Below are 13,393 nucleotides of genomic sequence, written 5' to 3'. Positions count from 1 at the left end.
TTAAAAAGTTGGATATGAAATTAACTCCCTTTAGCAAAAATTTCTACACAATCCTCATTATCCTCCTCCCCTTGGTGTTGCAAGATTCATTGATTCCCATACATATATGTAAAACCAATATTGATCACTTTTATGTGTATGATACCACAACAATACTCCATATACGCCCCCTATACATATCAAATTCCCTGAGGCAACAACAATACACATCAACAACAACATCAAATGCAAGGCAACAACCTTGATTGACTTCCAAATAAACTTTACGTTAATGTTGTTTACAAACGATGTCAAACCGCCAGGCAACGTCAAAGTGTCCCAACAACACCAAACCAAATCAAATACCAAGAGTACTTTAGTGTAACAGTGGTGCAAGGGGGGCGATAGGGGATCAAATGTTTACATAGTGTAATTACACATAAGATTGGGTGTAAAATTTGTATGTCGCTGTTGTTGTTGTTGTTGTGTTACAATTATCTGCGGCTTGAGATAAATGTTCATCATCAACATCAACGTTTGTTTTGGTCGTTCAGCATTGTCCATAGAAAGTGAATTAGACAAGTACAACAACAATAGCAGCAAATGAGTGTTAGCGAAACGACTCTATCCAAATAGAGTCGTGTTACAAATCAGCTTAACTTGGCCATAACTCAAACGAGTTTTTAGTCTGTGTGTATGTTTTTTTTTTTTTGTACAAAGATAGCACCATAACCCCGGCAACAATCGGTCATTTGGTTCGACATTTACACTTACATATATTTTGGTGTTTTGGAATTTTCTTTTCTTTCCATTTCATGAAATGGAATGTGTTTTCCCATTATTGTTGTTCTGGTTGGAATTTTTTGTCTTCTCCTTCAAACGGAACAGAAAAGCAAAAACATTGCAAAAAAATGGTAATAACAAAAAAAACAATTAAACATAAATGATTATTATTAAGGTTAATTGTTAAATACCTGCTCCTTTACTTTCTATAGAATGTTAGACACATTTTTGAAAGGGAAAACACTATAATTAGAAACGAAATAATATTGAGATTTAAGAGGTGATTTAAAGGAAATAGAAATAAGTTTCAAAACCTGTATAATTATATGTAAACATTTCACATTTTATTAATTGTATATACATTTGAATATTGAATAAAAAATCATCTAATAATTATTTTAATATATTATAAAAACATACTCTATTTTTATTAATTTTTTTAATACCTTTCAAAATCGTACATGCCATTAAACAGAAAAATCACACATGATCATTGAAGTGCAATTGATTCATGCACGTTTTTTTTGTAATTTTTATGGTTTCAATTTTGTGTAATTATTTGTCATAAAAAAGTGAATAACTTTTGTAATCAAAAAGTTGTAATTTATCGAAGAGCGGAAGTATTGAATTGCCTGCCTGCCTGCTTGCAAATTAAAATAAATGCAAATGCGTGCCTGGTTTGTTTTTTGATTGTTGCTTAATAACTGATATCAATATAAGTCTCATTTTTTATAATAATTATTTCAATTGTTTGTTACAAAATCAACAGATGAAAAATACATTATTCAATTTTGTTTAGTGTCATTAACATTAATGGCATGTATGTAACAAATTGGTAGCTGTTATTTTGAAAGTCAATAACAGGGTTTCTGATCAATATTTTTCACAAAAATAATAAATTTAAATTTTGAATTTATTCAAATTTAAAATATGAGATTTATTCAAATATTTTATATGTATGTGTTTATGATGCGATTATAGTAGCCGCATTTATATTAAAATCTAAAATATCTTCCACTTAATAATGAAGGGATAATAAAATTTCGGAGACGATTATGTTGAATATAAACTAAAAACTATGGAATATATAAGTTCAAGTAGGCCTGTAGTGTAATTCTGTAAAAAAATTTTGTATTACCGACAAATATTAGTAAAATTAAAACATATATATATATATATATATATTTTAATTGAAAATCGTACTCAAACTAACCAAAGTAAGGACATTTAGGAGTTACCGTTATATGGGCGATATCCTAAAATGGTTATCAATATTGATCATTTTTATTGTGAAGATTTGCAACCAAATCTGAACTTAAAATGCTATATTCCAAAAATTATCAAAATCTATGGGGGCTATGTCAAAACGTGGATCGATATAACCCATTTTCAATACCCATCATCCTAGGAGTAGTAGTAATACATGTCTAAAATTTCAAAACTCTATCGTGGTTTTAAGAAAGAAAATAACATGGCCAAGTGGGCTAACCTAAATAGTGAACTAAATATGATAATGTTTAATGCGAAGATTCGATACCCAATGAGAGCTAAAACTCCTTATCGAAATTGATGGTATCACTCTAATGGGTCAATGCCAAAAGGTTGACCGATATATCGCATTTTCAATACAAAACAACCTAGGAATACTAGCAATGTCTGCAAAATTTAAAAGCTCTATATTGCATATTATGGCTAAATTGACTTCGAATTTAATTCTGATCAAGAATATGTATACGTTATATCACGTATCACCAAATCTGTATTCAGTATAACAAATATGTTCAGGTACCAGCCTGCAAATTTATAAAAATTTTATGATTTGCATATTTTGGATCGAATCGATCGAATCTCATGTACAAGTTTTAAACCTTTTGACCCTTTGTAGTTGAGGTGTCAATTGTGAAGAATTATTAATATTGGTAAAGTTTCGAATCGGATCCTCTATGCACTTCTTATGGGATTTTAAATGTTTACTTTTTAATTTATGTAGGTCATTAGAAAAAGTCGGATTGGAGCTAAAATAGACATACAAGTTTTTTAACCTTTTTAAATATTTAAAATATTCTCTAGAAAATGTAATATCTGAAATGGAACACAGAATTAGACTTGGGAATTTAATTTGAAATGTTTGTGTGGTATGTGATAAGATTCAAAAACTTAAATATGCATATTTTGTTGTCGTACCTTTGTTTCTTGATTCCAAGTTTTTTCATTGAAATATTTTAAATCCTTACATATGATGGCCATGACCGAGCTCTGCTTGGCATAATATAGGTTGATGAATTCAAATTTTGTATAGTTTTTAAATTTCCTTAAACACACAAATTTAATATATTCGTTGGATGCGTCAGAATCATATACCTAAAGACGTAATCTGTGAATAGAAACAAATATGAAAATATGCACAAATAGGTATATTTTATTGTCCTACCTTTGATCCGAGATTCGATTTTTTTTTATTAAAACATACATGCATACAATTTGTAACATCTTTATACAAGTTGTTATGATTTTATTGACCCAAAAATAACTTATTATTATTGTTTATTGACGAAGGAGGAGATGAGACCATGACCATCTGTGAATAGATTTAAATATTAAAAGATGAATATATATTTTGTGATCATACCTTTTATTCAAATTTTTTCATTAAAATATACATCCGGTAAATTGCCACATCTTTATACAACTTGTTATAAATTATTTCGACCAAAAAATAACTTCTGCTCTTGTTGTCATTGTCGAAGAAGGAGTTGAGATCATTTCCGAATAGCCCAAGTCTAATTTAGCTGATAAATTTCAATGTCGTATAATTTAAAACATCTTTAATATACAATTTGTTTTTTTTCACAACTCACCTTTTTATAATATTCAATATTTGCAAGACTTCCACCTTTAAAAAGTACCAAAATAGCTGTGTCTAACTAACGCTTAAAACTGAAGTCTTCTGAAATTGTCTTCAAATTTGCATTTCATGTCCCCACAACGATGATTCTTCTTCCTCTTCTTACTTTTGAACTGCAACAAACAACAATATGTTTACGATGCCATCTGCTTGATTTTTATTTCAATATAATTTTGCATTTCACAATTGACAAAACACCAAAATTAATTTTTTTTTATTATTCACAAACAAATTACGAAATTAATTTATAATTATTAATAGAACACAAGACAATAACTTCCAAAAAATTGAGCGCAAAATAAAAATAATCACAACACAACAAACGAAGAAGAAGAATAAACAAATGTTAACAACAACAGTCGCTGTAGCAACAACATAACAGAAAGCTTTTGATATAGTCGAGTAATAGCATTGCCAGATCAAAGTGCATTTTGCCAGTGTTATAAAGGCGCGTAACAAACGCCAATTGTCCGCCAAAATGTACCCGCCACAACAACAGCATCAACCAAAAATACCCATACCAATACGACCGCGTTCATCGCTGTCCACAGACGAACATCATCATCGAATGAAGGATCCACATCATTTGCATCGAAAGCCAAGTAATGCTGTTCTGACACTGGCCGGGTTTTGTATATTCCTGCTGGTGTTGTGTGTATTTCTGCTGGGTGCCCTGGTCTATGTGGGTAGAAATATTGTTAATGAGCGGAGTAAAACAGGTTTGTGTTAGATGGTTAAATTTGAATGAAAAGGAGGATAATATGAAGGTTATGACGCATGATACAACTATAAAAGGTAACAGCAAATCCCAGCTGATTTGATTCCAACGTTATACTAGTGTCAATATGAATTTGACAAATTATGTTTTTAAAAATCACCCAACAGGAAAATTGGGAACGCATACAATTTAAAATTGTTCTTTATTAAATGTGCTCCTGTATTCAATTTACTCAATCTGCCTGCTGGGAAAGTTTGAGGAAGCAAATCTTTCTTCAAGGAATAACTCGCTATTCCCAGCATTTTCATATGTGTTACATATATAGATGGCAATGGCTCAATTATAGGAAAGAAGTGGAATAGATAGAAATATAAATTTGATAGATTTTCATTCATGTTTTTCAATTTTTATTTTGAGGATTCGAAAATATTTCATTTTCAAAATAAAAATAATTTGATGATAATTTGTTTGTTTATTTACATTTTTCTGTCAAATGAGTTGACACTAGTAGAACTTACAACAACAAATTTCCATGTGGTTGTTGTATCGTTTTTTGTACAACAACACTTGCTGTTACCTTCTATTATTATACCATGGTTATGACGGTGTCTGCAATTGGTTAAATTTTTTCCGTATGACAATTCCCTACATTTATCACCCAACAAACAAAAAATGGGATGTTCGACTAGCTTGCACATTTTTAGGAAAGTCTTTCAACTCATTTGGCTGAATTCTTGGCTTCGGATGGCTTATATGTGAAACTAGAGGTCCTTATTAAAACGATGTAGTTTGTTCCTTGTGTATATATCCTAAAATATCGGCTTTCAAAACCCCTTTGGACCAATGAGTCGCGAATTCATTTGAAAACTAGCATAGAAAGCCGAATAGATGCCGATTACGACAAAGTCCATATTTTTAGAGGAATTCAATTTTAATAATTATATTTCAGGAGATTCTGAAGCGTAGCCATGTGGCACCTGTTCATTAAATAATTTCTCAAATTCTTAACAGAGTTCCGCAGCAGGCAATTTCAATGTCCGAAGTCCAGATACCCATACAAATTACCTATTTAAAAATTAAGTTTTATACACCCATTTCTCCGGAATCTTGGACTTCTTCAATTCATTTACTATTTGTGCCTTTATACATTTTCCCTTTATGCAATAATTTGGTTTCCTGGGTAAAAAAAGATGGCAATGCCGTTTATATTTCAACAGCTGTTCCCATGTTAATGCTATTAAATATTTCAGAACAGCTGTTCGCCGAACATAGCCTTGTTGGGAAAATTGCAATCCGGTGCAAACATCAACAAATTCCTTTTCGTTTTACCGGTTGTTTCTGTTCGTTATTTACCTTTATATCATTTATCCATCCTTTTATCAAATTCACAAGGACAACAAGTAAACATCGACTGATTTCTAGTTACCTAATAAACATCATCTTCATCACCATATAGATTTCTCCTACAACGATACAATTCTCAAAGCGGACGGCCAGCTAGGTAACGGAAACGGTATACCACTGTCCACCAAACCCATATTACGTTTTCGTCCAACGGATCAGCAGGCACAAACGCCACCACCAACAACAACAAAAGTCATCCGCTTCAACAAAACCACACTGGCTCCCCGAATTATGACTGCCTCCAAAGTGTTGCAACAGTTATCATTCCGTTTGCCGCGGGAACTGAAACCCCATAAATACAATTTAAGACTGCAGCCAGATTTAAAGAATAAAACATTTTCCGGCAATGTAACGATAAGACTGGAAGTATTAAAACCAATTTCATTTATACCACTGCATTCAAAGCTGCTCACTGTCGAGACCAAAGAAGTACAACAATTAACGGACGACTTGAAGCCATTGCGTTCTGTAACACCATCACTGACCTTTGAACATCCGGAATTTCAATATTGGGTAACTGAATTTGCTGAACCCCTGGAGGTGGGCAATTATTCAGTGCAATTGGCATTTAACGGTTCTTTGGTAGATCGTATTGTGGGTTTCTATCAAAGTTCATATTTGGATAAGAAACGTAATGAAAAGAGGTATTTATTTGAAAATGTTTTTTTAATGTATTTAGATATATGAATGCTTTTGCCATACTAAGTAGTTATTAATTATTATTAAGTAGTTATTACTATTTTTGTTTATAAGTCAAATAAAAAATATTTTAATTTTTATTAACAGATCAATTGCCACATCGAAATTCGAACCCACCTATGCCCGCCAAGCCTTCCCTTGCTTTGATGAACCCGACATGAAGGCCATGTTTACTATTACTGTGGTCCGCCCCACCGGTGATGGTTATCATGCTCTTTCCAACATGAATGTTGAGGTAAGTGGTTTTCAAAATTATCCGGTTAAAGCAATTTAAATATATTTTTTAAGGAGTAATAAGTATAAGAGTAAATTTTGAATAGGAATATCCAAGTTTATTGGCCAGTCAAACCCCAACTACAAAAAAAAAAAAAAAAAAAAAAAAAAACGTATGCCGATTGACATAAGGCGTGCCTGCTAATTCTTTTGGATTATGATGACAGTCTGAATTATCCCCTGGTCCATCTATATTGTATATATCGTGTATGATTGCATATTGAAACTTAAAGTTTATTTGGTTAGAAGTCTGATCAAGTAGAACTTAAGTCTGTTCGGATATGTCACAGCATAATGGATAGGATGCCATGGATGATTATATGCCTACAGGAATTTTGATAATCATAATTTATGGTCCGACAGCAGCATAAAATGAAAAGGATTCACTATTAATGTGGACCAATCAATAGTCATTCAGAGTATATGTTCTGACTGAGGCGGATTTTGGATTTTTGAACAGCATATGCAGGTCCAAATTATACCTCATGTCTAGCACATGTTCTCTGAGAGTCCTTAATAAAGATGGGGATAGATGAGAGGGTTTGGATGGACAATTGAAAAGGTGCCACATATTATGAGGACTATTCCCACATGCCGGACATATGTCCTGGACCATGGTACAACCCTTATTCAAAATGATCCGTCTTCACCACCATAGATCGTATAATAATCTTTACCATATCAATACCACTATTGGCCTGAATGCAGGGTGAAAATTTGTATACCATTTTTAATTAAGGCAATTTGAATTTTTGAGCAGCATATACAAGTCTAAATTATACTTCATGTCTTATATATGTCCTTTGAGAGTCCTTAATAAAGAAAGGGAATGGATGAGAGAGTTTGGATAGACTATTATTAAGGAGCTACATATTATGAGAATCATTCCCACATGTTTGACATGACTGGTGCTGCCATAGATCAGCATATCACTTTCAATAAGGTTACTCTTACTGTCGCTGGCTAGAGACTATAAACTTGTTCCACAATGTTGGCTTCGTGACCCATAGAATCATAGAATTGTTATAAGTCAGTTGTGGCAATCTTCATATGTTTACTTCGGAAAAAGAAGGTAGAAGTGATCTCTGTATAAAAAATAGGACCAACATACCGTAAACTTTTAAGACCATTGGAATATGATTTTTACGTCCAAGTTTGAAATGACTCCAATATAAGTGTTTATTTGATGGAAGCTGCTATGAACAACTTTTAATGTGAAAATGTATTATTAAACCTCCAAATTATTTTATTTTACCATTTAAAATCCATCCAATAATTTAAGGTGCCCTTATTAATCGTTCATAGAGTATTATAGGAATATCTCCTGATTTTTTATTCATAATTATTCCTTTTTCTCTGCTTACAGCACGAAGAAGATCTTGGCAATGGCCTCACCGAAGTCCATTTCGCTGAAAGTGAACCGATGAGCACTTACTTGGCCTGTTTCATTGTTTCCGATTTCGCATTCAAGGAGAAAAATGTACGCGGCGTTTTGCCCAATGTATCCAGCTTTAAGATGCGTGTCTTTGCCACACCAGCTCAAGTTGATAAAGTCGATTATGCTTTGAATGTTGGTGTTGGCATCACCGAATACTATATTGAATATTTCAATATTTCATATCCATTGCCAAAACTTGATATGGCTGCCATACCCGATTTTGTTTCGGGTGCTATGGAACATTGGGGTTTGGTGACATACCGTGAAACCGCATTGTTGTATGACAAAACTATTAGCTCAAGTGCTAATCAGCAACGTGTTGCAACTGTGGTGGCTCATGAATTGGCTCATATGTGGTTTGGTAATTTGGGTAAGTCGCCAGGATGAAGTGAAATTACATTTGAAAACATATATACTAATTTATTTCTATTTATAGTTACCATGAAATGGTGGAATGATTTGTGGTTGAATGAAGGTTTTGCCAGTTACATTGAATACAAGGGTGTTGATCATATTCATCCTGATTGGGATATGGTAAGTGGATTTTATTTACTTTTTTGATTTTGAAATAATATTAGATTTTATTTTTTGCGTTGTTATAGCTTTCCCAATTCCTCATTGCCGATTTACATGGTGTTATGAAATTGGATGCCACCTTGGCTTCTCATCCCATTGTCCAAACCGTGGAAAGTCCCAATCAAATTACTGAATTATTCGATAGCATTACCTATTCGAAGGGTGCCTCTGTCATCCGTATGTTGGAAGATTTAGTTGGTGCTGAGAAATTCCGTAATGCCACCACTAATTATTTGAATAGATTCTATTTCTCCAATGCCGAAACTAATGACTTCCTTACTGAGGTGGAAGCTTTGAATTTTGATTTTGATGTTAAGTAAGTTTTGAAAGACGGGTTAATAATTTCGGAAACTAAATCTGAAATTGAAATATATTTTTTAGATTGATTATGCAAACCTTTACCGAACAAATGGGTCTGCCCGTTGTGGAAGTTAAACGTAATGGTAATTCTTACACTTTGACCCAAAAGCGATTCTTTGCCAATCCTGAGGACTATGATGGCACCTATACTGATTCACCATTTAAGTATGTTTAAATGAGATTTAAATGAGGAAGAAGTTTTAAAATCGGTTTTTTCTTTGTAGCTACCATTGGTCTATTCCCATAACCTATTTCACCAGTTCCAGCTCTGAAGTCCAACGTACTATTTTCAACTATAATGATAATGAAGGTGAGAATCAGGATTTTTTAAGACCTACTATAGGCTTACAATAAAAAAATAAGGGCTACTATAGCATCAAATGTTTAAAGGATTGGATTAAAAAAAAAAAAATATTTCAACTAAAGGCGTGGGCTAATAAAGAATATTTTTTTAAGTGTCAACTAAAGGCGTGGGCTATTAAAGAATATTTTATCATTTCTATTTGTATTCTTTACAGTTACTGTTACCGTGCCTGGCGAAGTTGAATGGATTAAATTCAATAAAGATCAAATCGGTTATTATCGTGTCAATTATCCAACTGAAATGTGGCAATCACTCATTGAAACACTTAAGACAAGACGTGGTGATTTCAGTGTTTCCGATCGTGCCCATTTGATTAACGATGTATTCGCTTTGGCCGATGCTGGGCAATTGCAATATAGCATTGCTTTGGATTTGAGTAAATACTTAGAAATGGAAATTGACTATGTACCATGGAATGTGGGTGCCTCGCGTTTAAGTGCCATTAAGAATTTGTTATATTTCACCGATTTGTATCGTGATTTTGTCGATTATGCCCGCCAGCTATTGAAGAATGTATATCCAACTGTGACATGGAATGTCGATGATAACCATTTGCAAAAGTAAGTGTGTCCTTTTTATTGTAATTATTTTATAGTTGTATTAAACATTTTCATATTCTTTTAGTCTTTTGCGTGTTACTGTTCTCAATGCTGCCTGTGGTTATGGTGTCCCCGAAGCCTTGGAAGAGGCTGGCAAACGTTTCAATGAATGGTTGGAGAACCCCGCAGTAAGACCCAACCCTGACATTCGTTCCACTGTTTACTATTATGGCATGCAAAGTGTGGGCAATGAACAAAGCTGGAATCAAGTGTGGGATTTGTTTGTGGCCGAACAAGATGCCCAAGAGAAAATCAAGCTTATGGAAGCTTTGGCTGCCATCAAGGAACCATGGATTTTGCAACGGTAATTATAGATTAAAGAGTCAACATAAATAGACAAATAAATTAATTAATTTTATGATATCTATATTACAGCTACATCAACTTGGCCTGGAATGAAAACTATGTACGTGGCCAGGATTACTTCACATGCTTGCAGTATATAGCTCAAAACCGCATTGGTCAATCTTTGGTGTGGGATTACGTGCGCGAAAACTGGCCCCGCCTGGTTGAACGTTTCGGCATTAACGAACGTTATTTAGGTCGCATGATTCCATCGATTACCTCCCGTTTTGCCTCTCAAACTAAATTGGATGAAATGGAAGCATTCTTCACAAAATACCCTGAAGGTGGTGCAGGTACTGCCGCTCGCAAGGAGGCCTTGGAAAATGTCAAGAACAACAAGAAATGGTTGGAAGAGAATCAGGAACAAGTACGTAAATGGCTGGCCGAACAAAAAACGGAAACTGATGTGACCACAGTTAATAGCATTAACTAATAAGCAAGCGCATATCCAAAGTGAATGAAAAAAAAAACATTGTTATAGCATTTTGTAAATTTATTATTATTATTTTTATTTAGTTTATTTTCCCCATTCTTTACCTATCTATTGTTTTGTATTATATACTAGCCTTTTCCCTCTTTTATTATTTACCTTTCCTCTAGTACTACCCTATGGCTTTATGCCAAATTGTTTAAATAGTATTTTTTTATAATTGTAATGTTAATTTTGCATTAATAATGAAGTGAAATAATTTTTAAAGAAATTATATATTTAAATAATGAAATTTATAAATTATGAATTTGTTAAGTCCAATATAGTGATGTAATTGGATTATATCCTTTATCAACTAAAAACAAAATATTATAGAAAATATACATGAATGCATATTTTTAAGAAAAAATATTTGATTTGTATTGTTTTTGAATGGCAGATTGTAGGAAGTTCAATGACAAAATTTAGAATAAAATGCAAATGACTACTATTAATACGGTCGTAATTACTAGGTCCTATAAACAACAAGTCATCATAAAGTTAACCTTAACTACCTCAAAGACCCGATTCGATGCTCGATACACCGTCATCTCATTTAGGGGACAAAATTAAATATTCATTGAATTTCATTACACTAGCAATGAAAACTTGCCTATTTTTCCATTAAAAATTTAAAATTCCCAATAAAAAACAAAACTTTTTTAGCTTATTTTTCCATATAAAAAAAGTTCAGTGAACATTGAATACGATTCGTTATTAAATTGCAAAATTCAAGTAAATAATAAATAAAATTGTTAGTCAATAATACAGAAAAACCAAGGTACTGTTACAAATCTATCGAATATCTAGCCACAGAAAGAAAACACATCCTATGATGCTCCTCGTATTTCCGTCTTATTAACATAAATAATAAACGATACTGTGTATTTGGTTACAGTTCTTGTCTGCCTGTATGACTGTGTATATAAGTAATAGTTAGTCTATGTATGTATATATTTTCAATCGCTTGTCCTGTTACTGTATAGCTAACTGACTGGCTGCCTGTCTGGCGAGAGCGTGGAGATTGCGACTGGAAATTTGGTTCCTATGTTTACTTACAGTTTTTTTATACCTACCAAGAACACGAAATACTTAGCTCAGCATTGACTTTTAAATGTATCCAAAATAATATGGCCAAACAAGAACATCAACGATAACAACAACAATATCCGCCAAAAATTGGGAAATGAAATTATGGGTGGGTTTCATATTCAAGGCGGCTTTGGCTTATCCACAATCAACCAAACAAACAACCATGGGTGTTACAAACATTTTCATTTTTCGTTTTCGGGTATTTTATGATAATACTTTGGCGGAATTGTATAAAAGCTTTTACGGAAGTTTAGTAAACAATATTGTTGTTGTTGTTTTTATCCTCATGAATGCCGTTACTGTTGTTTGTCTTTTAAATTGAGAAGTCAATATACATATATTTTTGTTTAAAAATTATATATTCAACACAAAAATGCATTACAATGCAATTGTTATTAGTCGTATTAGGGAGGATGGGAATATCCGTGGCGAAAAACATCTTCAAGGCAGAAGGAATTCCAATGGAGTTATTTAAGTAAATTTGTGTTCGTTTGACACAAATTTATACCCAAAGTTAATGATGTATGTCAAGTTTTCTTCAAATCGGTTCATATGTAAATATTGATCCTATATATTACAAGTAAATGTTGCACCAAATACCTAATTTTTTTGACTACAAACCAAGTTAGAAAAATAAGGAAAATATTGACCGATTATATTTATCCTGGTTCATTCGACGGTTTGGGTTATTAGTTTTTGAGTTATGGTGCCCGCCTTCGGTAAAAACACAGTTTCGAGAAAAACGCATTAAAAGTTTGAGAAGCGCAGTTGCCGTCAATTGATGCCAACACAATCAATCGGCTATATCTTCAAGAGTTGTTAGATGTTCACTTGAAAATTTAAAAGGACTTTCTTGAAATAGCGTAGGTTGAAATGAAATAAAAACAAGTTAGCAAACTAGTTTTATTTTAATTAATAAGAATATTTAACGAAAAAAATACCACTGGCGCTAAAATGTTGCTATTGATACTTGACTTTGGCTTTGACAGCCAAAAAAGAACCAAAAAAAAAAACAGTAAGGAAAGTAGTAAAGTCGGACGGGGCCGACTATATGATACCCTTCACCACTATGGGTATATTACACAGGACTATTAGCATGAAATTGGATGAAATAAAATATGTGATATTTATCTAAATGTGAAACGACCTAGATCTATCTTTAAAGTATGTAAATCGACTTCAAACAAATATAAATAGGTCATCCGTAGGGCTATGTCTGTACTTCTAGAAAACGCAACTATATAATTTTATGCCCAATTTTGTACGATGTGCAAACTTTGATGTCAATCTGTCTAACATGAGGAGTTTGATGCCAAATTACACTTGAAATCGGGCGAAAATATATATGGTGCGTCAATTACTTAAAATCAATCTATAATAAAAGGGGCT

General features: G+C 32.8%; 1 protein-coding gene across 1 annotated transcript; it reads left to right on the top strand.

The window, feature by feature from the left end:
* Positions 1 to 4,077: 4,077 nt before the first annotated feature.
* LOC133335541 (glutamyl aminopeptidase-like) lies at positions 4,078 to 10,876 on the top strand. The gene is made up of 11 exons (XM_061543850.1): positions 4,078 to 4,386; positions 5,842 to 6,433; positions 6,576 to 6,723; positions 8,128 to 8,569; positions 8,636 to 8,733; positions 8,802 to 9,091; positions 9,157 to 9,300; positions 9,360 to 9,445; positions 9,654 to 10,059; positions 10,124 to 10,402; positions 10,474 to 10,876. The coding sequence occupies exons 1-11, from the start codon at positions 4,146 to 4,148 to the stop codon at positions 10,874 to 10,876; spliced, it is 3,129 nt and encodes a 1,042-aa protein (XP_061399834.1). The 5' UTR covers positions 4,078 to 4,145.
* The last annotated feature ends 2,517 nt before the right edge of the window (positions 10,877 to 13,393 follow it).

This window comes from Musca vetustissima, unplaced genomic scaffold (assembly GCF_032173495.1).
Source record: "Musca vetustissima isolate MV318-11 ecotype Yass unplaced genomic scaffold, APGP_CSIRO_Mvet_v1 utg15158, whole genome shotgun sequence".
In the NCBI taxonomy this organism is placed as follows: Eukaryota; Metazoa; Arthropoda; class Insecta; order Diptera; family Muscidae; genus Musca; species Musca vetustissima.
This window is presented reverse-complemented; position numbering and strand designations above follow the sequence as displayed.